Consider the following 21,418-nt stretch of genomic DNA (forward strand, 5'->3'; position numbering starts at 1 on the left):
GGAAATTAAATTATATTTGCGTTGATTTCCATTCTCGGCCGTCGTTTATGCCTGAAGCCGGCCATATGGCACGATCAGTAGCGGGGTATGATGGTCATTTTCCGTTTTTTGATTTTGGTGCCATTTCCTTTCAAAAACGTGACTCGTGGCGCTCAACATTTTAACTTACTCTGAATGCAGCGCCCAATATTCTATAGCTTTCGGAATTAACCTACCAGTCCGTGAGGACATAACATAATCTTCTTTAACTAAGTTTAAAAGTTTTTATACTATATCTAAAATTTTTTAATTTTATTAAAAATCATTAATAATTCTTATCTTAATCGTAATAAACACAATATTCAATTTTTATATACTTGTAAATATTTTTATATTGTTAATTAATTAATTTATGCAATTAAATATTTTTACATTTATATTTAAATTAAATTAAAAACTAAATATTTATTTATATTTTTATTTATCTTAAAATTTATGTTAATAAAACACTCAATTATTATTTACATAAATAAACGTAATCACTTATTTAGTATATATTACCGGTTTAATCATTTAATATTGTAAACATTTTATAATATAACATAAATGTGTAATGTGTATAAATTTTATTTAACGTAGTGAATTAATTATTTATTTATCATAAATAATATTAATGTCAATTATCATCATTAATGTATTGATTAAGAACAAATTTTAAATTATTTATTTTTATGTTTACATATTCTTTTAATTATTGTTTTTTCCTATTTATCTCTCTGAATAAAAGTTATGCAAATTAAATAATTTAGTTAATTTATTGAAATTATTTTTTAAACTTATTTATTATTAAATTTTATATAAAAATATTTTAAAATTATTAAATAATACAAATATTTTTAATGAGAAAATTATATTAATTAAATAATACCAACTTGCAGTATTTTAATTTTTTTTAAATAGATAAATAAAAAAAAATTCTCTAAATAAATAAATGTAGCACTAAATAAAAAAATTATTTTTTTAGGAAAATAAACGTACACTTTTTTAAAATAATGCCTATTTTAAAAAGTATTTAAAGGTTATTAAAAAATAATATCAAAAGATGTGATAAAAATTTAATTTTTTAGTAAATTTTAAAAAAAATACATTTACCTCCATTTTCTAAATATATTTTAACATCAATCTTAATAAAAAAATTCTGTTATAAAAAACAAAAGCTTACACCATCCAAACAAGAAGTTCAGTTACTTGCTCTCATATGAATTTTCAATCTATTTTAATCGGTTTTTTTTTCTGTAAATCCAGGCTATTATTTTTACTTGCTTGTTTATTTGAATTAACTATAAGTATTTATTTAGAGTTAAATTTATTTAATTTTATATTCTATTTTATTTTTTTCTATTTAGGAAACAGTCACGTAGTATGTGTGAAATAAGCATGTGATTGTAAATCTTAACTTATTGAAATGACAGAGAATATGCCGGAATCACCTGTTAAATAAAACTTGGCTTCAAATAAAAGGGAACAAAAAAAATCTGATAAATAAGTCAACTTGGCTTTGTCCCATTTGTGAGTTCCATTCACATATGGTTTCTTGCCACGGAAGAAATAAAAATTAATTATAATAACATATTTTGCTATGGCGATAATTACCCTGATTTTAGTGGCGGTATTCTATTTAAATAAACATTTTTAATCGTTAATCATGCATTTAACGATATTTAGACTCAAATTCAATTAATACAATTTTGTGTATTATTTGATATATTAAATTCAATGAGTTGGAATCATATAACATTAAATATTAATTTTTGAAAAATATTTTTTTCAATTATTTTTTAATAAAAAATACATTTTATGAATTTTATCATTCAATTTTAAATATTTATAAAATTATTAAATTGATAAAATTTACATAATTTAAATACAACTAAACTTTTATTTTAATTTTTGAAAAAATTTGTGTTTGACATTTTAGTCCATCTTTATTTTTATTTTAATCTTTAAACACGTAAATTCTATTAACAAACAATAATAAAAAGTTGACATGTCAGCTTAAGTGTCATGCTATAAGTTTAGTTGACAAAAAATAACATCCTTTTTAAAGACTAAAAAAGTAAACTGTTAAAACTCTTTTTGTTTTTAAGAAAAATCTTAAAAAATTTTGCATGATCTCACCAAAATCAATCTTTGTAATTGTGTTTGGCACTATAAATATTTAGATTGGAGTTTGTAATACTCAAAAGAAGAAGAATATGTTATCTCCAATTAAAATATTACAACCTCTTTATGTTATTTGAAAACTTGACTTTGCTTTTTTTCATTGATTGGAGCAATATCATATGAAGCAGTTTTTTAACTTGCAACTTTGCTGGTTACAAGGCTTAAAAGTGTTGTTTAGCATTTTTTTTTTTGGCTGCTTCTTGAATTTTTATAGTCTTTCTTGCTATGTCGTCTAAAAATTCAAACACGCACATAGTTTCAAAGTTCAAATTTGCACAAATAAAATTTAAAAATTAAAAACTAAGTTGTGTATCAAGGAGTATGGCAAGTCAAAGTCAGAGAGATTGTAAATTAGAAATTTGAAAAACCTCAAATGTTTGGGCAATTAGGGTACTTCAAAATTTTTTTAGAACAATGTTGTTTTTCAACCCTTTAAAATGATACAATTTGTGATAACTGAGAGTTTTTGTGTTTAGAGATTAAAATAAACAACAAAAATGAAAGTCATTGACTAAAACGACAGAAATTAAGCGATATTAAGTTTTTTACCATTCAAATCAACTTTCCTTAATTATTATAATGAACTATTTAAAACTTACTAAATTTATAATGATATATTAAATAAATTTATATAAAAAGTACAATATTATATTACATAAATTAAATTTTAAAAAAATTAAATTAAAATTAAAATTTTATTTATTTGAGCTAAAGAGTGTGCCTTCTGTGTACTTTTAAGAGAGTAATATTTGTTATAATATTTTATATCACTCTTAACTAATTTATATTATATGCATGTAACTTATTTATATTTGTTTGATTATGTTGATTATTAGTTTGTCTTATTTACCATCTTATTACTTACTTATTATTTTTTATTATTATTGTTTCTATTTTGAGGTTAACAAAATATTTTATATATTTGAAAGTAATAAAATAATTTTATTTACTTCTATTGTACTTCTATTTATAAGTGATTAATAATAATTGAATTTAATTAATAATATATTTATAAAAAACTAAATGACTCCTTAAAAATTTTAATATGAAAAAAATCATTAAAAAGATTGATAAATCATAACAAACTTTAAAAATGTCAGATTTAATAAAAAATTTATAATAAATAATAAGTTAAATTTATACTTTAAAATTATTAAATAAATTTTACCCAATCCAATCCAACCTAACTTATTTTTATTCACGTACTCAATAAATGTAAATTTTATTATCATCCCCAATAAAACAATACTTAAAAAAAAACATACACACAAGTGCTATTCTTTGATCAGTGGCACAATTAAAAGAATGAGTTTTAAAATAAAATGTAAAAGTTAAATAAAATTATGTCTAGAATATAAGCAATTAATCAGTAGTGTGCATGTATTTTATTTAAAGTAATTAAATATAAGCAAGTAATTAGTATTTCAATTATATTAAAAATTGTAAAAGCTTTTAACATGATTACTTCCATTTGTTTTTTTAATCAAATAAAAAAGCTTTACCTCAAAGTTACAGGGAAAAGAATTTCACGTTAAAAACGTTAATTAAGAGATTAATCAATATTTTTTATTAAAAAATGCGGGTATAAATATAATAAAACACTATGACAAGAGTATATTATAATATTTTATGATAAAAGAAATTTACTCTTAGATCCTTGACACAAATATTCATTAACACCGATCAAACAAGTTTTAACGTTCAAATCGTTAAAAAACAATGTAACCTGTGATGTTATATTATATTTTTATATACAATATATCTTTAAAATACATTTTAAATATAAAAAATCTAAAATATGTCCAAAGCAGTGGTACAAAAATATTTTCTGGTTAGAATGAATTTAATATTTTATTTTATTTATTTCCTCTCCACACTTGACTTGGGAACAAAGCATTAGACTCAGTGTCCTTGCATTTTGTGGTGGGCACAACGTCATGGGCAGAAATTGTTAGAAGATGGTAGAAAGTTGTGCGAGAACGATGGCGACATTGTTGCTCTGTCTCTTGGCAATCTCTGCACTCGCTCTCGCTTCTTCTCCATGCTCTTTAACTGGTTAGCTTCTATGCCTTTTCCTTTTCCATCGACGTTTTTTCTCCTCTTTATTGGCATTTTCCTTTTCTCCATCTTCATTTATTTCTTTAGATGTTTGTTTGAGATGGCTAGTGATGATTTCCATTTTGTTTGGGTTAATTTTGTGAATCTACAAATATGTAGGGTTACCGCTGGTGAGAAATATCAGTGAGATTCCTCAGGATAACTACGGTAGGGCAGGTCTATCTCACTTAACTGTTGCAGGTTCATTAATGCATGGACTGAAAGAGGTATCAAATTTAATTTTTATGTGCATTTTCTTTCACTTTGTACACATTTTTAAGTTCATCATTTTATTTGACACAATATCATACGCCAATTTTAAAATGAAGCTTTACTAAAATAATAAGAGTAAATACTTACTTTAGTCATTCAAATTGTAAGCGATGATGACTTTAGTCTCTTATTTTACAAAAATCTCATTTCAATTTCTGACTCTAAAAAACGGCATTCATTTTAATATTCTTTGATTAAAAAACAATGAAAAATAAAGTAAAAAAGGTCTAAAGTGGGTATAAAATTGAGGACTAAAGTAAGATTTTTGTAAAGTTTGGTCTAAAGCGATTGATGCTCAAGGGACTAAAATGGGTATTTACTCATATCAATATTAAGTAAACATACTGCCGAATTGTCTTGAATGATAGGTTTCCATTAGTAAATGTGAAGAAGGGTTTGCCCTTTTATTTATTGGAACAGAAAGCTTGCTGTTGATAAACTTTTTTTTTTTCTAGTTAAAAAAGAGGTTGCTCTTTAGTAGTATAATTCATAGTCCAAAACTGCTCAGTCTAAGGTATTGAATCCTGTTTGGCTGCCATCTGCATGGTCAATGGTAGTTCAATACGGTCGTAAATTATCATCTTTTCAAACTTTTCTGAAACAGGTTGAAGTATGGCTACAAACATTTTCACCTGGAACACACACCCCAATTCATAGGCATTCCTGTGAAGAAGTTTTTATTGTTCTCAAAGGGAGTGGTACTCTTTATCTTGCATCAAATTCACATGGAAAATATCCTGGAGAGCCACAGGAGCACTTTATCTTTCCAAATAGCACATTTCATATCCCTCTTAACGATGCTCATCAGGTAAACTATTGAAGGCAAACTGTGAGATTTCTCCAGCTTAATTTGGTTTTGGAAAAAGAATTGAGAATTATGTCTTATGAACTAATCTTGTGAATATATATATATATATATGATTAGTTTAAGGTGATCCTTTTGATGCATGTGATGTGCCTATGCACACCAACAATACGGTCATACAATTTGGAATGTATCAAAAGTGTCAACTTTTTCACGTATTTCACGTTGATCACGTGATCTCAACAGAAATAAACAATTTTTAACATCAGCATTAAGTATGGAGATATATGTTTTCAACAGATCAAGACATTGATAAAGGGAGAGAGAAGGTGTCGCGGACAGTGTATGAAATTTGGATATGTAAAACTTGGCATTTATGGCTATAAATAGTGCATTGACATTGTTTTTTATGGGAATGGTGACTTGATATAGGAAGTTTATAATGTGTGTCATAAGTTTTGCCAACAGTTGTACTTTTTAGGGTTGGGAGACAACATCATGCTGTTTGAAGTTTAGACTTTTACTTTAGACAGCATAATAAGCTGGCATGTAGAGCTGGCCTCACCTTGCCAACTGCAAACTGTAACACGTCAGCTGACTGCAAGAGTACAAGTTTTGGTTAGATCTGTTTTCTTTGTCAAATGATGTCCAAAGAAGTGCTAGTAGATGAAATGAAGTAACTTGGGAGTTTGTTAGAAGTTAGAACTTCTTAGTTCCATCTTGGTTGTTCATATTCTACTCTTGCTTGTGTTCTAATTGATGAAAAGCAGGATACATCACACATGCCCAATAAAATTGAAAATATGTAAACATTGCAAAGAGCATTAGGCATTAGCCAATGAATGATGTACCTTTCTTTTGCTAGGTTAATTCATTTTCTACTTGTTCTTTGATATTAATGATCATTCAAGGTCTTCTGGTTTTCTGTGGATTTTTTAATAACTATAGAGAATCTGCATTGCAGCTTTGGAACACCAATGAGCACGAGGATTTACAAGTGCTTGTTATAATATCTCGTCCACCAGTTAAACTGTATGTGCTTCTGTTACCATTCTCTTTAGGTTTTGTACTTAACTAACTAGTTGATAGTGGTAACTCTAGTGCTTGTGTTGGCTCTTTCAAACATGCCAAACTGCTGAAGCTCTTTCTTCATATTGATTAATGTAAATGCATTCTTATTTCTAAGTAACTCAGTAGATGGAATCCCCAAAAATGTTTGTATAAATTATAATTAAACTTGGCTTTTCACTCTCCACTGATTATGTTGTTTCATTTTCCACTAGTGATGCAAACATCTTTATTTCTTTGCATGGTTTGTCCTTCCCCTGCCCAACCCCCATCTTTCTAATTACTCACTATGAATATGAATGTTTGGTTATTGATTAGGTTTATATATGAGGACTGGTCCATGCCTCACACTGCAGCGAAATTGAAATTTCCCTATTACTGGGATGAGATATGTTATCAAGAACCCCTAAAAGATGAACTATGATTTGTTGTTATGGTTTACACATTATATTCCTGAGATTTTTCTGTCGCTGTAAAGTATTTTCTTTACTTGAAATTCAAAATTGTTAAGACAGTTTCATATTGTTTAGTCTTATATCTCTATTTGTTTGATGAAGACTCGAATACTTTACCCTTTTCTAAAATTTTGCAACAATCTGGTCTCGATGATTATGCCAAAGAAAAAACAAACAAGACTATTCAAAAGGGATGGGATTGCGTAGCAACGTTTGGTACTCATACAGCTTTTTCTTAGTCCATCGGATACTGGATCTAAATGCATCCAACAATCATTCAAGCGCCAAACCTTCGAAAGAGTGAGTGCATTTCACAGAGAGAATTTTTCTTCAAGGCTTGGGCCTCAAAACTAATGGATCAGACTGGTTCGATTACCGTGGTAGCCTCGGGTTCAATATGTTCCTCAATCCATATGAATCCATTACAGAAACATCGTACATTTGGCAATGGTGTTTTTGGTTGAAAGAAAGAAAACACTTCTCTGATGCAGACCAAAAAGAAAGAAAAAAAAAATGCTGTTCACCTATCTTCATTAAATGAGGTGGGACTTTAAACATTTGACCTCAACTGAGTCTGAAAACCATTAGTGACCGAGTCAGACAGCAGAACACAATGCTCATAAAATTTAAGCAATCATAATATATAACACGAAATCCTGGTCAAGTGAATTTTATTGTCCCTCATATGAGGTTATTTGAATACATATAAAATCACGATCAGGGAGCAAGAAGTTGTTTGGCCTTATCTTTGTAAGCTGTAGTACTAATCACAAAAAAATTTCCCTTTCCATACCGTTTTGTTCAATCTAGCACTGCAACAACATTCCAGAAACAGTGCATATCAATATAGTTCTAAACATCAAAATAACCATATTCTATGTGGACTACTTCTAGACAGAAGAGACTAGAACAATAGAATTGGTTGTTTTATCACAGCAAGTAGAAAAAATGTGTCTGCTTCAGTTCATGCATTCTTCCACTCAAAAGTAACATGGTGCATTGCCAATAAAAAGCTGTGCGAACAATTTGGGACAGCCCAAAAAAAATAAAAAATTCTTTGTCATCAAAGATATCATAGTTGCGTAAAATCAGCTACCTCTCGTCCTACGTTTTGTTAAAGAGACACATATACAAGTCATATGACACTCCACTGATAAAGAATCACAAGAGATTGAATCCAAAACGGGAGTTATGATATATAACTAGATACCGTCTTCATTAAAGAAAACATCAAAACAACTGCATCTAAACTGCAAATTATCTCCAATCTCATTAGTGGCATATATTTTCACTTGGTTGCTCAATTTTTAAGGTAAACAAACAAATTATCTAAATTTTCGGAACCAAATGTCGAGATGATAAGGAGGCACAAATGAAAGAACATCTGAAGGTGGGAAGTTGTAAATCCGTAGGTTATATTTTGACCATTACTGAATTAACATATGAAAGAATACTTGAAATAAAGTCAAATTTTAGTAGCAACTTAAAAAAATCACCTAATTAACACATTGTGATATACACGACACAATTTGTCGAGGGCAATTTAAGGCAGTTATAAAAAAAAAAAAAAAAAAAAAAAAGCTTAGGCAGCGCAGCAGTTAACATTTTAGATTTGACTATAATATAAAGAAATATTCTGAAATTCTTAATATATAGTTGATAACAAAGACACATATGAAAGCACAATGCCCTTATTTAGGATTTAATTTATTTATCAAGACCAAAGTGAACGGAAATAAAACCAAAAAAATGATAATTAATTTGTCGTCTTCGAAACAAGACTACAACATGCATTTCCCATTAATGAGAAAAGCTATAATTCACAAATAATAGACCAAAATATGACAGGCAAACACATACTCACGGTAGGAAAGCTTATAATCAGCACTTCCCGCCTATGTAGGCAGAGAATAAGGAAAGGATATAGAAAATCTCTTAAAAAAAAAGGGAATTCTTTTTGTACAAAGATTTTGGGACAGTACCAAATAGGAAAAAATAATAGAACCAAGGTTGACAGTAGCTAGAGAGCCTTTTATATTATATCCTCCGAGGATTATTCTCTTCCCTACAATCCCACCAACCACCTTTATCTCCATTAACCATAATTTCTAATTATGCTCCCTCCAAAAACCCTTCAACCGGCGCATGTAATAAGAATATGGCTCCAACTCTTTCACCTCCTTTGGCTGCTTGAAACCCTTTTACCAACATTAACATAAAAAGACAGGATGGCCTTTGGGAACCCACCACCATATTCCTCCCCATTCCTTGGCCTCCTGTCTTTCTTTATCTTCTTTATTCTTATCAATCACCATCATGTCGTTGCTGCTACAACTACTACTACAAATATCCACCTTGAAGTGATTCGAAAACCCGTCCCAGATGTCCCTTTCTTCAGGGAAGCACCAGAATTTCGCAATGGGAACACATGCAACCGTGAAAGGATCCACATTTCCATGACATTAGACTCGAACTATCTAAGGGGCACCATGGCTGCTGTTCTCTCCGTTCTTCAACATTCCACATGCCCAGAAAACGTTGAGTTCCATTTCCTTTGGGCCAGGTTCGAGCCGCAGGTGTTCCTTAGCATCAGGTCCACCTTCCCTTACCTCAAGTTCAAGATCTACCGCTTTGAATCTAATAGGGTACGCGGGAAAATCTCAAAATCCATTCGCCAAGCATTGGACCAACCTCTAAACTACGCAAGAATCTACCTTTCTGACCTTCTCCCAGGTTATGTCAAGCGAGTGATATACCTAGACTCTGACATTGTCGTTGTTGATGACATTGCAAATCTTTGGGAGGTTGACTTGGAAGGCAAGGTATTGGCTGCACCAGAATATTGCCATGCAAATTTCACTGCGTATTTCACGGACTTGTTCTGGTCTGATCCAGAACTTTCTAGAACATTCGAGGGTCGGAATCCTTGTTATTTTAACACGGGGGTTATGGTGATGGACGTGGAAAAATGGAGGGAAGGAAAATATACCCAAAAGGTGGAGGATTGGATGGCAGTGCAGAAGCAAAAGAGGATTTACCACTTGGGATCTTTGCCTCCTTTTCTGCTGGTTTTGGCTGGGGAATTGAAGAGTGTGGATCATAGGTGGAATCAACATGGGTTAGGAGGGGACAACCTTGAAGGAAAATGTAGGAATCTGCATCCTGGGCCTATTAGTTTGTTGCATTGGAGTGGAAAGGGTAAACCTTGGTTGAGGTTGGATTCAAGGAGGCCTTGTTCTGTTGATCATCTATGGGCACCCTATGATCTCTATCGTCCAAGTACTCATTCTTTGGAAGAATGAAAATGAACAAGGTGAATGGGGGAGGAGGAGTGGGGTCGGGGGGAGGGGGGGGGGGGGAAGGGAGAATGAAGAACAGATTGCTTAAGTAGTTTGATAAGACTTGGTTGCAAGTGTTACAATATATGGTTTTTGGCAGTTTGGTGTGGAAGAAAAGGGAAGAAAACCAGGCTTTGACTCCAAAAGTCTTGGTTTAAGGGAATCCTGAAAGCAAGGAGAATACTGTGTTGGAGTGGGGTCGTTTATGTGTCTCTCTTTTTATATATTTTCTGGGTTGAAAAAGAACATTCCTTGGGCATTGGTTGTGGATGATGGTATCATTTGCAACGGTGACTGGTAGCCTGATCAATGAACCTCGTCCAAATTTAAGTGTCCTTGAAAATGATATTTATGAATTTTAATTCTGTCTTTAATATCTTGGTAGATTTTTGTACATTCTTTTTTCAGCTCAATTGCTGTTAAAAGATATCTGCCGTTTCATTTCACATTTTTGACTGAATCTGCTTCAAGTTTACAGTGATTGTCTTCCCATAAAACATCCACGCAAAGCCATAATCATATTTAAAACCTTATAATCAAGTTGTCATCTAAATTTTTAATGCTGATACCCGTCAAAATAGCAAAAATAGTTTCGTACACACACCTTTTAGATCTTTTTTAGTTACTGCTTGTTTTTGTTTTAGGACCGTCCAATGTTTCATGGCATGTAAAAAGAAAAATATAATGAAACATGGTTGAAAATAATAAATTTTAAAATATCAATTCAGATCTTATTTGATTTTTTGTTGTGGCATCTGAAAACTCCGTTCAGTACCTTCTAATGCAATTTCTTAAAAGAAATATTTCTCTATTTTTTATGAACGAAAGAAAGTCCTAGGCTCTTATAAATTTATTAAAGTGACAAAAATTTATAGATTTAATATTATCATATCACATTTATTTTTTAAACACAAATGCTTTAAATTAAGAATAAATTTACATTATATATATAAATCATAAGCTAATTTTGTTCTTTACAAGAGAAAAATAGGGGGTTATCCTTCATCTCCCTAGCAAAATGTTTCTTGACGACATTTTTTAATCTCCTTATCTTCGTCTACTTGTTAAAATGAACAATGTCTAATAACACATTGATAAATGGAATCAATTTGAAAATTTTATACAATAGAAAGCTGAAAACAGAATATATGAATATAAATTCGAAATAATGATATTTTTGCAATTTGAAAAGACGTAATGAATCTCGGATCGGAATTTATCTTTTGCACTGTAGTATTCAAATTTAAAACAAAAATATTTAAGCTTCAAAATCGGTTTTCACTTGTACTCCTTACACACTAATCACTCCAATCTCCCAAGCTTCTGCGTTCTATCCTCTCCTCATGAATTTCTTCAAATCCGTTTTCTTAGACGACCCGGATCCTCTCCAACCCGAATCCGAATCCAACAATGCGGCCCATAACAAAGACCCGGATCCAGAGTCCTCCTCGCCAACGAAACCCCTATCCACCACCGGCGATTCCGGTGGCGGCGACGGTTGGAACTTCGGGGGCCTGTTCAAAACCTTGACGGAGAAATCGGAATCCATAATCGAGACTTACCGTCGCGATCTGCAAGAATTCGGCACGGGTTTGAAGAAGGAGATTGAGGTGGCGCATGGTTCTCTCGGGACAGTGGGTCACGCCATCGACGAGTTTGGAAACACCGTCGTCAAAGGAACGGCTCAGATCATATCTCAAGGTAAGGATGCTATCCTCGCTGGCGATCTCGATTCTGATTCCGATAACGGAAGCAGCAATCGCAAACGCGTTAGCGGAAAGAGCTCGGATTCGAAGCGGTACAGTAGGTTCGAGGCTCAGGTTCGTGCTATTCAGGGTGATGTTAGCACTTACTCCGAGGAGCCAGAGGATTTGAGTGAGTTCAATGAGTGGAAATTAGGGTTTTCGTTGGATGGGAAAAGTGAGGAAATGGAGGGATATTTCAGAGAGAATGATGCTATGGAGAGTGTTTATAAAAGGGTTGTTCCAAACATTGTTGATCATGAAACGTTCTGGTCTAGGTATTATTATAAGGTTTATAGGCTCAAGAAAGCTGAAGATGTTAGGGCTAGGCTTGTGAGGCGAATTTCCAAGGAAGAGGAATTGAGTTGGGATGTTGAAGATGAAGATGATGATGATGATGATGATGAGGAGGAGGAGGAGTATGATGGTGAAACTAAACCTGAGCTTATGATCAATAAGGAGGGTGGGGGTGAAAATGTGGTTAAAAGGATGGATACTCAGTTGCATATTGGTGGCAATGAGGGAGAAACAAAGAGACTGAATGAGGAAAAGGTGCAGCATTATGGTGAAGAGGGGTCTAAGGTTGAAAAGAGTGACAATTTATTGCAAACTGAGGAAGTTGGCAACAAGATGGATAAGTCTGTTGAGGAAAAACAAGTTGAGAAATCTGAAGTTGTTCATGAGATGGGTGGGGGAAGTAAGGAAACTGCTGCAGAGTCCGGTGTTGATAAGGCATCCAAGTTACAGGTCGATGATGCATTGAAAAAGAATGATTCTGCAGCTGAATGTGATGAGAAGGTGATAAGGGAAAGGGAGGCTGGTGATGGTAAATATCTGGGTAAAAATAACGAGTCTTTGGTGGCAGAAACTCAGCACTCGTCAAATGAGGAGGATCTTGAGTGGGATGATATTGAGGATCTTAGCAGTATTGATGAAAAGAAAGCAACTCATAGTAGTAGCACAAGCAAAGTTGATTTACGGAAGCGCCTTAGTGCTGCGGAAGAAGAGGAAGACTTGAGTTGGGACATTGAAGATGATGATGAGCCTGCTAAGGCTTAACATTTGATGATTCTGTTCTGATTTCTCAATAGAAATATATGTGTAAGTGTCCTTTTGACCGAGAAATTTGCCATTGTTTTTATAATTTTAGAAATTGTGATAGAAGTAATGTTGCCATCTATTCCATCCCTATAATGCATGAAATGTAACTGTTACTATATTAGCATCACGACTCATTTATTGTTACTTATTTTGGATATACATCAATATATAATCTTTGTCAGATATAGTTAATAAATGCTGTTCTATCCACCTCGTCCTTTTATTTGATAACTTATGAATCAATTCTAATTATGAATGACCAGTAAATCCATCATTCTATTTTGCATCCATTTTGAAACCAATTGGCCGCAGTTCCATCTAGTATATAATTTGTTTTAGAGATTTGGTTTCTCGAACAATGTCATCAAGCAACGTTTCATATTGCATCAAATAATATAATAATGAACTATCTGCATGCATAAGGCACGCATTGAGTATAATTTGGGCATGCTAACTCAATCTTGAAGCTCGATATATTATGTTGAATTGCTAATAGCATATTTCGTGAGCTTCAGTTGCATTTGAAATTCTAGTTACTCAAAACATCAATATGAATTGTAGGTATTACATGTCTATGGTTCTTATGGTCAAAGTTCAAAGCAGATTCCTTACTCTTCAGTCTTCTGGCAGAAAGTGTGTAATCTGACAGCATCACTTGTGGTGCGCTGTGAGGAATATGTTAAACTGATATAGTTGTGTATATTTCTATTACACAGATAGTTTGATGGATTTCCCCAATAGACATTTGATGATTTTGCATTTTTGTACGCTATATAGTTTTCTTTTGGTTCGTTTTTACGAAGCTGAAATCTTGTGTGATTATTGACTCAGCAGGGACTGTGAAATGAAATTCTCGTTTTCTTACAGGTGTGTCATTAAAGCAGGCAAAGGAAATGTGGTTCACATTTCCGTCCTATACTGTGTAAGTACCCTTTCAAAAGTTATTGTATTAAGGAATCTAAAAATGCTTGAAGCTAGCCTTTGTTCTCTTTTCCAACCTCCTGGTATCTGTAAATGTGTCAATCGAGATGGAAATAATTATTTTCCAATATATACCGGAGAAATCTTGCCTCCCGAAATATATAGATCAATCTAATTTCGCAATGTCCCATTTACATTCTCTAATTGATTGGACGCTATCTCGAACTCAGATCTGCAGGGTTTTTCTTTTGTGGTTCAATTTGATTCACTTGTTTTAACAAAATTGTAGACTTGAATTGAACTAGGGGCCTACTTCCATTGCTTTTGTCGTGTTAATTGATTGGTTGAGACCATTTGATAAACAAAGATAAGCTAAACCAAATAAAAAGTATAAACACCCGCTTTTTAGGTTTTTACGTTCTATGCAGAATGTAATTCATTAAGTCGAAGGAACTTGAGTTATGCTCAGTATATCTAGAAACATGAATAATCAAATTATAAAAGAAATGAACGAACGAATTTCCTGCGGTTGTTAAATCAACTTGGAATAAGTCAGGCATCGAGTACGTCATCCGACACACCTAAGCCAGTAAGACCCGCGGACGCTAACCTTTTTCAACTGTATGAAAAGGTTGGAGTTGGACTGCTGCTATAAAGAGGTGGTGGCAGGCATTCACAGCAGGTAACTAAAAGCTTCCATCACCCCCCCCCCCCCCCCTTTAAGATTTTGGATGTTGATTATCAAGACTGTTATTATGCTATTCACGTAGATAAATTATTCACAAAAGGGGTGCATATTAATCTGAAACAAGAAATTCACATTATGAATTAATTAAAAGCAATACGGTGGGGTGGGAGTGGGGGATACATGAAATATTTATAATTTTTTCCCTGCTGAAATTGTAGCAAAATGATATAACTACGAGATAGGGTATAGTAGCTACATATCTCCACAATTAAAAAAAAAAAAACTACCCACAAGAGAGACATAAAAGAACGGCCAGTTAAGTAGATGATCGTAACTGGACATCCTGGTGACAGTTTGATTTGTCTAAAAAGATGATTTAACTTAAAGTATCGTTCTTACAAAATGCTACCGTCAGATATAATTCACACTCTTAAAATTTGAAAGCTCGACTACTCTACTAAAGCTCTTGCCGTGATTGGCGAACATGGAAAACCGTTCCGAACACCACTAGACTCTATTCTATCCAATGGGGAAAAAGGTGTGGGAAAAGGGTGACTAAAAGAAAAGGAATGAACCAAACTGCTCTAGCAGCACCTGGGGTGGGCCCTGTTTGTACAACAAAATAAAATGCTCCACAGTACTGAGCAAATAGCAGAGGCGTGAAAGCCACCTTTCTTGATTCACATTCTCTGAACCCAAGGCTGCTTCATAACTAAACTTGTTCTCAACCTTCAACACAAATGCTGGGTTCGGATGTGGACTCTGCCATTTGTGGTTCAACAGGGGAAGGTAATGTCAGAAGCCTTCCTTTCTGGGCACGTGGGGGAAGATGCTTTGCAGGTTTTCTGGATGGCACATTCCAGGGTAGAAAAACACCAGTCCCACCACCAGCAAGTTTGCGGGGGTCCAGTGTCATAGGACGAAACGGGGCTAGCATAACCATTGGGCCACGAAGCATTCCCCATTTGGGCATCATATCCACACCCTCATAGCTACTTAGAGCACCATTAGGCAATCCATACGGGCCTGCAATGCCAGGTTGCCACATAGCAATGGCATTTGTCATTGTAGGAGACGGTGATTGGCATTGATTGGAGTCTGGCCTCACTCTAAAGAAGGTTATGCTGACCCTTCTGTTAGGGGATGGACACATTACGTGTCTAGCCATGTCAGCACTGTTTCCTCTCATCACTAAAAGAGACCTGCAAAATAAAAGGTGTTTTGTCATTACTTGTTAGTCGTTAGTTTAAAGGATAAGCAGTGTTGTGGGTGATGATGATAAGCTCAATTTCCTTGCACAAGACACATCCTGCAATATTTTGTACCAAAAAAAAAAACAAAAGAAAATGCATTGTCTAGTAATGTTTGTAATAATAATAATAATAAATCAATGAAGATAAAGTCATGCCTCGTGCCAATTCTATCAGTTCATCTGGATGCAGCCCCTAATTGGATGTTGGAACCAAATGCTAACACACTAAAATGGCCCGAGGCCTGGACTCACCGTCAAATGATACTGTCGTATCAGAACACTCCTTAAAAATATTTCAACAGCTAATCAGACATTTAGCATTGACGAACTTGATGCTTAAACTTAGATCAAAAGGCTACTTCGCTAATGAAGTTACTATCTGCAGCATAATGCAAGTTTCCACTTTAAAAAACTATATATAATTATTAAATGAGTGACATGAAGATTATATGATGAATGGAAAACTAAAGCTTTCCAGGATCAGATTGGACACTTCAAATTTGACCCTTGTGATAACACTAACAAATAGCAAGGAACTTGTTGTTGTCCTCGCCTAGAGTACCTGCAAGTTTGCCCGTTACTCAGGAAAAATTAAAAAGCAGAGAAGCAATCTAACCCAATGATGTTTATTATATGAATACATAGTTGCATCCTCTAAAAACTTGCACTTCACATTTTTCACTTACATGCCGTCCTATAAATGTTGAAGGTACTTCTTCCTTTGTATCCAGCATTGTGACTAGAATCTTAATTAATAAATGGAAGATTAGGACTGCAAAGAGTATAAGTTCTTTGGTATGTACCCCTTCTTCAAAGAGAGCATGAGTGGCCCCTTGTAGTTCCCATCATTTTCACTCATAAGTATACGCCCAAAAGCCATAGTTGATTCAGAGAGAAGTAGAGTGGACACAGGTTGATCCAGATGCGGTGGTTTCAGGAATGGCTGAGAAAACTCCCCCTAAAAATAGTGAAATCATGTTGCTAAATGTTTATTTTCTTGCTCACTGCAAAATGATTATAGTATCTGCTTGACTATAAAACATGGTAGAACTTAAGAGGAAGGGAAAGGATGCAGTATTTACCTCTTCAAAAAAGTTGATGATACAACCATTTGGTCTTTTGTACTCTGGAAGTAATTGCCATTGAATAAGGTGGTCAATGACACCCTGTAGAAGTGCTGGAATAGGCTCTATATTGGCTGTAAACAAGAGTCGAAAATGAAAAACTGAATTAAAAGAGCATCTCTCTAGTTTAGATTCTTTTATGCAATATTTGATATCAGAAGAATCTAATTACATATTTGTTGGTAAAGTAAAACTATGTTATCATAATTTCTTTAATAATCTGTTTCTTACTTTTTGTGTCCTCCTTTATTTGTCCAAATATTGGAACACCCATCTGAATCAGCTCTCTTTTGTTCCCTTTCATCTGCTTGTTGAATAGTATAAAAGTTTCACCTACATGATGTATACAAGAAGATTCGGTTATATTTTAAAGAATGTAGACAATAAAAACAGCTTGCATTTGGCATAAAGAAATATAGTAACAACAATGTCAAGGGACGGTTTGTGATTGTCCAAGCAAATGGTAACCTCGAAATTATCATTGGCATAAGGAATAAAACAAGAGAATACACGTGTAAAAAAGATCATTAGTGGTTTACCCGACAGTTCCCCATTCTGGCCAGCAGCATGGATCTCATTCACAAAATCTGTCAGCTTGCACAGCTCAGAATCAGTGAAAATGTCATCATATAACTTCAATCCTTTTACAACATTCACCTGTCAATTTCAATCAGCTTTTAATCAGCAATAGCCAGCTGCTTCTTAATACATATATGAACTCTCGAATCCACTCTTTATTAAAAAGAATGTACTTTTAGTTTGTGAGGTATAGAACTTGCCATATGTCCTTTCACTGACTCTTTTGCTGTGAAACCTTTGGTTAACTTAAACTGTGAAGAACGTCCTTCACACTCTTCATGATTGGAACATATATTAATGTTCATGGAACTAGCATGCATTTCTTGAGATCCTGCACATGAAACCAAAAATATCTCATGTAAGTTTTAATAATCAGGAAAGGACGAAACATTTCCATCCTAAGCAGTACATTCACAAATACAGTACATACTACATAGGCTGCGATTCCCTCACATTAACTTAAATGAATATCATCAAGCTTTGATTAACTTGCTTTGCATTTCTATTTCCTGTCGCCCATTTACTTTATTATCCTTTCATTATTATGATTTAGTCATACACGTCCCTTGTCATTGTTTACAACATCGTCTTATTACCTTAACAGAACACAATGTTACACTTGTCGACAAACACTTGTCGTCTTCCAACAAAGTCGTTATTCGTTGGCATCCCCAGTCACCAATGTGAGTCAGAACATTACATAGCACCAAAAAGGGACAGGCCAGTGCAAGCATTAATTACATGTCTGTTTCCTTAATAAATGGATCCAGCTAATTCAACATGTTTTCGTTCCTACATTTGCACCTTTGTTTTTCTTTTCTCTTAATCATTCCACACATATATACCTCCTCCATGCAACATTTTTAGATCCGATGGCTAGTGGCTGGTGCATATGCACTCTGGCGTTTGGTAGCTTATAATTCATCTCACCTAATTATAATTCATAGGAAATAAAGAGACAAAATTGACCCGAAACCAAATACCCGAATCCGAATCGGAACACGAGTGACACCATCATGCAGTTGCCGTTGGTGGTCCCGCCGCCTGTAATAAAATCATTGCACACACTTCTAGATATATAATTCCAACCTTAACCTTGTGCTATTTATCACGCCCGAAACTAACCGTAACACCGAACGCACCCCAACCTTTTTTTATGCCTCGTTGTTCTCGACACTGTAAACCCCCCATATTTAAGTATCCAAAAAAATTATCAGCCACATGCTCTTCGTGTAACTACTTCCCATTACTTTATTACCCACCTATATTTGTACCCCCCACAAAACAAAAAGTGGCGTCCACTACAAGCAAGAAAATTCAACAAATGTTTTTCTTTTTACTAAAATCACGAAATTGAACAGCCATAATCATAAATAATTAGGCAAAACGATAAACCTACCATTGCGGAACAGAATTTTGACTTCAAAGAAATGAAACAGTATACAGAAACAAATTTGCATGTCGGATTTGATGACAACTATCGCTTCGCTACAGATACATACAATTTTTTTTTCCCGAAACTCGAATCATGAAAATAAATAAAATTAAAAGTTCGCTCTTTTCAAGAGATACACATAAAGTTTCATGCTTTATTTCAGTCAAAAAGAGCAAAAAAATAAAACTTTCTAATTTTTATTACCAATAAATAAATGATCCCCTTGAAAAAAAATCATTACATTTCCGACCGTTCTTCAAACCGAACACAACAATTAATAAGAAATCTGAAAATTCCGCATTTTGAATGAAAGTAAAAGCAACAAACCATGAAAAAGTAGAATAAAAAAAACGAAGATGAAATTACTCAAAGATGAGAAAACAAAACATAAGAAGCCCCAGTTTTCATTTCACGGCATACCAGAAGCATTGATTTAGAAATTAAGGAAAAGATCAAAACTTGAAAACGAGAATTAGGAAAGAAATAAAAGGGTTCTGCTTTAGCGTTCAAATAATTCATTTACCTGAATCGGTAATCTCGCTCTCAGGGGAATCATACTCCTCGTGTTCATCACCACCAATTCCAACACTTTCCGCCGACGTGGCTTTCTCGTCGCTTATCGGTTTCTCATCGTTGGGCGCTTTTCCGTCGGCGAGTCGACGGAGCTGGAGAGTCACGTCGGCGATGGAGTGGTACTTCTGCATCTGGATGACGGGGATCCAGTTGAGTCTACGGCGGTGGATGGCGGCGAATACAGCGTCGTAGTCGGAAGGAGAGGTGGCGATGCAAGCAAGGTGAGCGCAGAGGGCATCGATGATGGCGTTGGCGGCGGCGAACTCACCGCGGAACCAGGCGATGATTGCGTCCTTGGCGAAGGAGTCAGAGACGAGGACGGGAGGAGGTTGAAGAGGCAGCATTGCGGGTCGATCGGAGGGTGATGTTGGGCCAGCCGCCATGGGAGCCGAAGCCAATTGCGTTGTGGTTGTTGCAGAGTGATCGGAAGCAATGGTGTGTTGTGTTAGGCTCAAATCTCGGTTTCAGAGGAAAACAGAGAGAATGAGATGAAACAGAGGAAGTGGTTTTATGATTTTTGTATGTAATGTATTGAGATTAAATACTTCTCGTAAGTCCTATCTATGTATGTATGTATATATCAAAGCTCTCAAACTCTTCATCACATGCCCACTCTCTACACCTTCTTTCTCCTCTCCACGTGGCGCTTTCTCACACCGTTTGACGTGGCTCCATAAAATAATTGCTTTTTCTTTTTCACTGCTCAGATATTTTTTCCTAAATTAAATAAGTTCACAAGTTATAAATTATTTATAACATGAAATTGACATAGAAATCATGTTGTATAAAATATTTAGAAAAATAAGTATTTTGTGTCTTTGGTTAAATTTATAAACAACATAGCTCATATATTTTTAATTTATTTAAATAAAATATATGGTATAATTTGTTATATAAAATAAATTATTTAATATATACTTAATTAAGTTATATATTTAAATACATTTTTAATAATTCATAAATATAAAAATATAATAAATAATTTTTAAAACTTTATTTTTGTATAGTAAGAAATAATTTTAAAAATTGACGTTAACAAAATCATAAAATAAAAACAGTGTTATTAAATGTGTTTTATGATATTGGTGTAAATGCAAATGAGTCTCGAAAATGATAATCTTAATAACATCCTAAGCATTACATTCACAAATACAGTACACACTACATAGCTTTTGTGATTAGAGGCATATCATATCCTTCCTATCGTTTTTTTTAAACCAAAAATGATGTTTTTTTAAGTCTACGCATTTGATTTTTTTTAAGTACTAACTATTACTTAAGTATAAGATCAACGAAAGATAATGCTAACAATTTGAATAATATTAACCTGTGTTATGCATGTAAAGAGTATTTAGAGTTTAATTTTACTGCAAAATTTTTTACATTTTTAATAAATAATATTCTTTTATATCTACTGCAAATATACACTAAATATATTTTTAAATTATTTATTATAAATAATAAGAATTAATATTCATCTGAAAATGTATTATTAAATAATAAAATAAAAGGTCCTACACTATGTGTATGTTTCAATTAAATTCTTCTCATAAATATTCTCAATATTCATGTCAATTGTTAATCTCAAATAATTAAAATTAATTAATAAAAACATTTTTTCACATGTTAATATTATTTAATAGTTACTATTTAATAACTTTAATTATTTGATATTATTATATTTTTTGAACGTGAGTTCAATTCAAAAGTGTGTGAGAGCACATTGTGTTATAAGTTTAAAGTAGTTTATTCATTTAAAATATTT

General features: G+C 33.3%; 4 protein-coding genes across 7 annotated transcripts; 3 read left to right on the forward strand and 1 right to left on the reverse strand.

The window, feature by feature from the left end:
• Positions 1-4,038: 4,038 nt before the first annotated feature.
• Positions 4,039-7,011, forward strand: LOC113872667 (auxin-binding protein T85). The gene is made up of 5 exons (XM_027510392.1): positions 4,039-4,257; positions 4,420-4,526; positions 5,177-5,380; positions 6,342-6,409; positions 6,764-7,011. Exons 1-5 carry the CDS (start codon positions 4,161-4,163, stop codon positions 6,867-6,869), a joined length of 582 nt encoding a protein of 193 aa, XP_027366193.1. The 5' UTR covers positions 4,039-4,160; the 3' UTR covers positions 6,870-7,011.
• Positions 7,012-9,236: 2,225 nt separating this feature from the next.
• On the forward strand, positions 9,237-10,202 carry LOC113873477 (probable galacturonosyltransferase-like 4). Its single transcript, XM_027511608.1, has one exon. The coding sequence runs from the start codon at positions 9,357-9,359 to the stop codon at positions 10,200-10,202; it is 846 nt and encodes a 281-aa protein (XP_027367409.1). The 5' UTR covers positions 9,237-9,356.
• Positions 10,203-11,430: 1,228 nt separating this feature from the next.
• LOC113872489 (BSD domain-containing protein 1-A-like) lies at positions 11,431-14,108 on the forward strand. Of its 2 annotated transcripts, none has more exons than XM_027510081.1 (2): positions 11,431-13,081; positions 13,643-14,108. In XM_027510081.1, exon 1 carries the CDS (start codon positions 11,582-11,584, stop codon positions 13,037-13,039), a length of 1,458 nt encoding a protein of 485 aa, XP_027365882.1. In that variant the 5' UTR covers positions 11,431-11,581; the 3' UTR covers positions 13,040-13,081; positions 13,643-14,108. The 2 variants fall into 2 exon arrangements, with proteins under 2 accessions (XP_027365882.1, XP_027365881.1); XM_027510080.1 differs by having other exon boundaries at positions 11,431-13,079; positions 13,949-14,108.
• An 829-nt stretch (positions 14,109-14,937) lies between these two features.
• On the reverse strand, positions 14,938-20,157 carry LOC113872570 (RNA demethylase ALKBH10B-like). 3 transcript variants are annotated; one of them, XM_027510216.1, is made up of 8 exons: positions 19,604-20,157; positions 17,846-17,976; positions 17,606-17,723; positions 17,298-17,399; positions 17,025-17,140; positions 16,746-16,900; positions 15,711-15,892; positions 14,938-15,632 (listed from the first exon to the last, which is right to left on the reverse strand). In XM_027510216.1, exons 1-8 carry the CDS (start codon positions 20,034-20,036, stop codon positions 15,415-15,417), a joined length of 1,455 nt encoding a protein of 484 aa, XP_027366017.1. In that variant the 5' UTR covers positions 20,037-20,157; the 3' UTR covers positions 14,938-15,414. The 3 variants fall into 3 exon arrangements, with proteins under 3 accessions (XP_027366017.1, XP_027366015.1, XP_027366016.1); XM_027510214.1 differs by having other exon boundaries at positions 14,938-15,892; positions 17,025-17,188; XM_027510215.1 differs by having other exon boundaries at positions 14,938-15,892; positions 19,604-20,156.
• Between the last annotated feature and the right edge of the window lie 1,261 nt (positions 20,158-21,418).

Source organism: Abrus precatorius, unplaced genomic scaffold, assembly GCF_003935025.1.
Source record: "Abrus precatorius isolate BTA unplaced genomic scaffold, Abrus_2018 Scaffold7, whole genome shotgun sequence".
In the NCBI taxonomy this organism is placed as follows: Eukaryota; Viridiplantae; Streptophyta; class Magnoliopsida; order Fabales; family Fabaceae; genus Abrus; species Abrus precatorius.

What these genes read in the sequence shown, in the direction of transcription:
- LOC113872667 (XM_027510392.1), top strand. Translation starts at nt 4,161, where the DNA reads ATGGTAGAAAGTTGTGCGAGAACGATGGCGACATTGTTGCTCTGTCTC. An exon ending in TAATGCATGGACTGAAAGAG is followed by an intron (nt 4,527 to 5,176) that starts GTATCAAATTTA and finishes TTTCTGAAACAG; the next exon opens with GTTGAAGTATGGCTACAAAC. An exon ending in CTCTTAACGATGCTCATCAG is followed by an intron (nt 5,381 to 6,341) that starts GTAAACTATTGA and finishes TCTGCATTGCAG; the next exon opens with CTTTGGAACACCAATGAGCA.
- LOC113873477 (XM_027511608.1), top strand. Translation starts at nt 9,357, where the DNA reads ATGACATTAGACTCGAACTATCTAAGGGGCACCATGGCTGCTGTTCTC.
- LOC113872489 (XM_027510081.1), top strand. Translation starts at nt 11,582, where the DNA reads ATGAATTTCTTCAAATCCGTTTTCTTAGACGACCCGGATCCTCTCCAA.
- LOC113872570 (XM_027510214.1), bottom strand. Translation starts at nt 20,036, where the DNA reads ATGGCGGCTGGCCCAACATCACCCTCCGATCGACCCGCAATGCTGCCT. An exon ending in AATAAAGGAGGACACAAAAA is followed by an intron (nt 17,189 to 17,297) that starts GTAAGAAACAGA and finishes AATCTAAACTAG; the next exon opens with AGAGATGCTCTTTTAATTCA. An exon ending in TCATCAACTTTTTTGAAGAG is followed by an intron (nt 16,901 to 17,024) that starts GTAAATACTGCA and finishes CACTATTTTTAG; the next exon opens with GGGGAGTTTTCTCAGCCATT.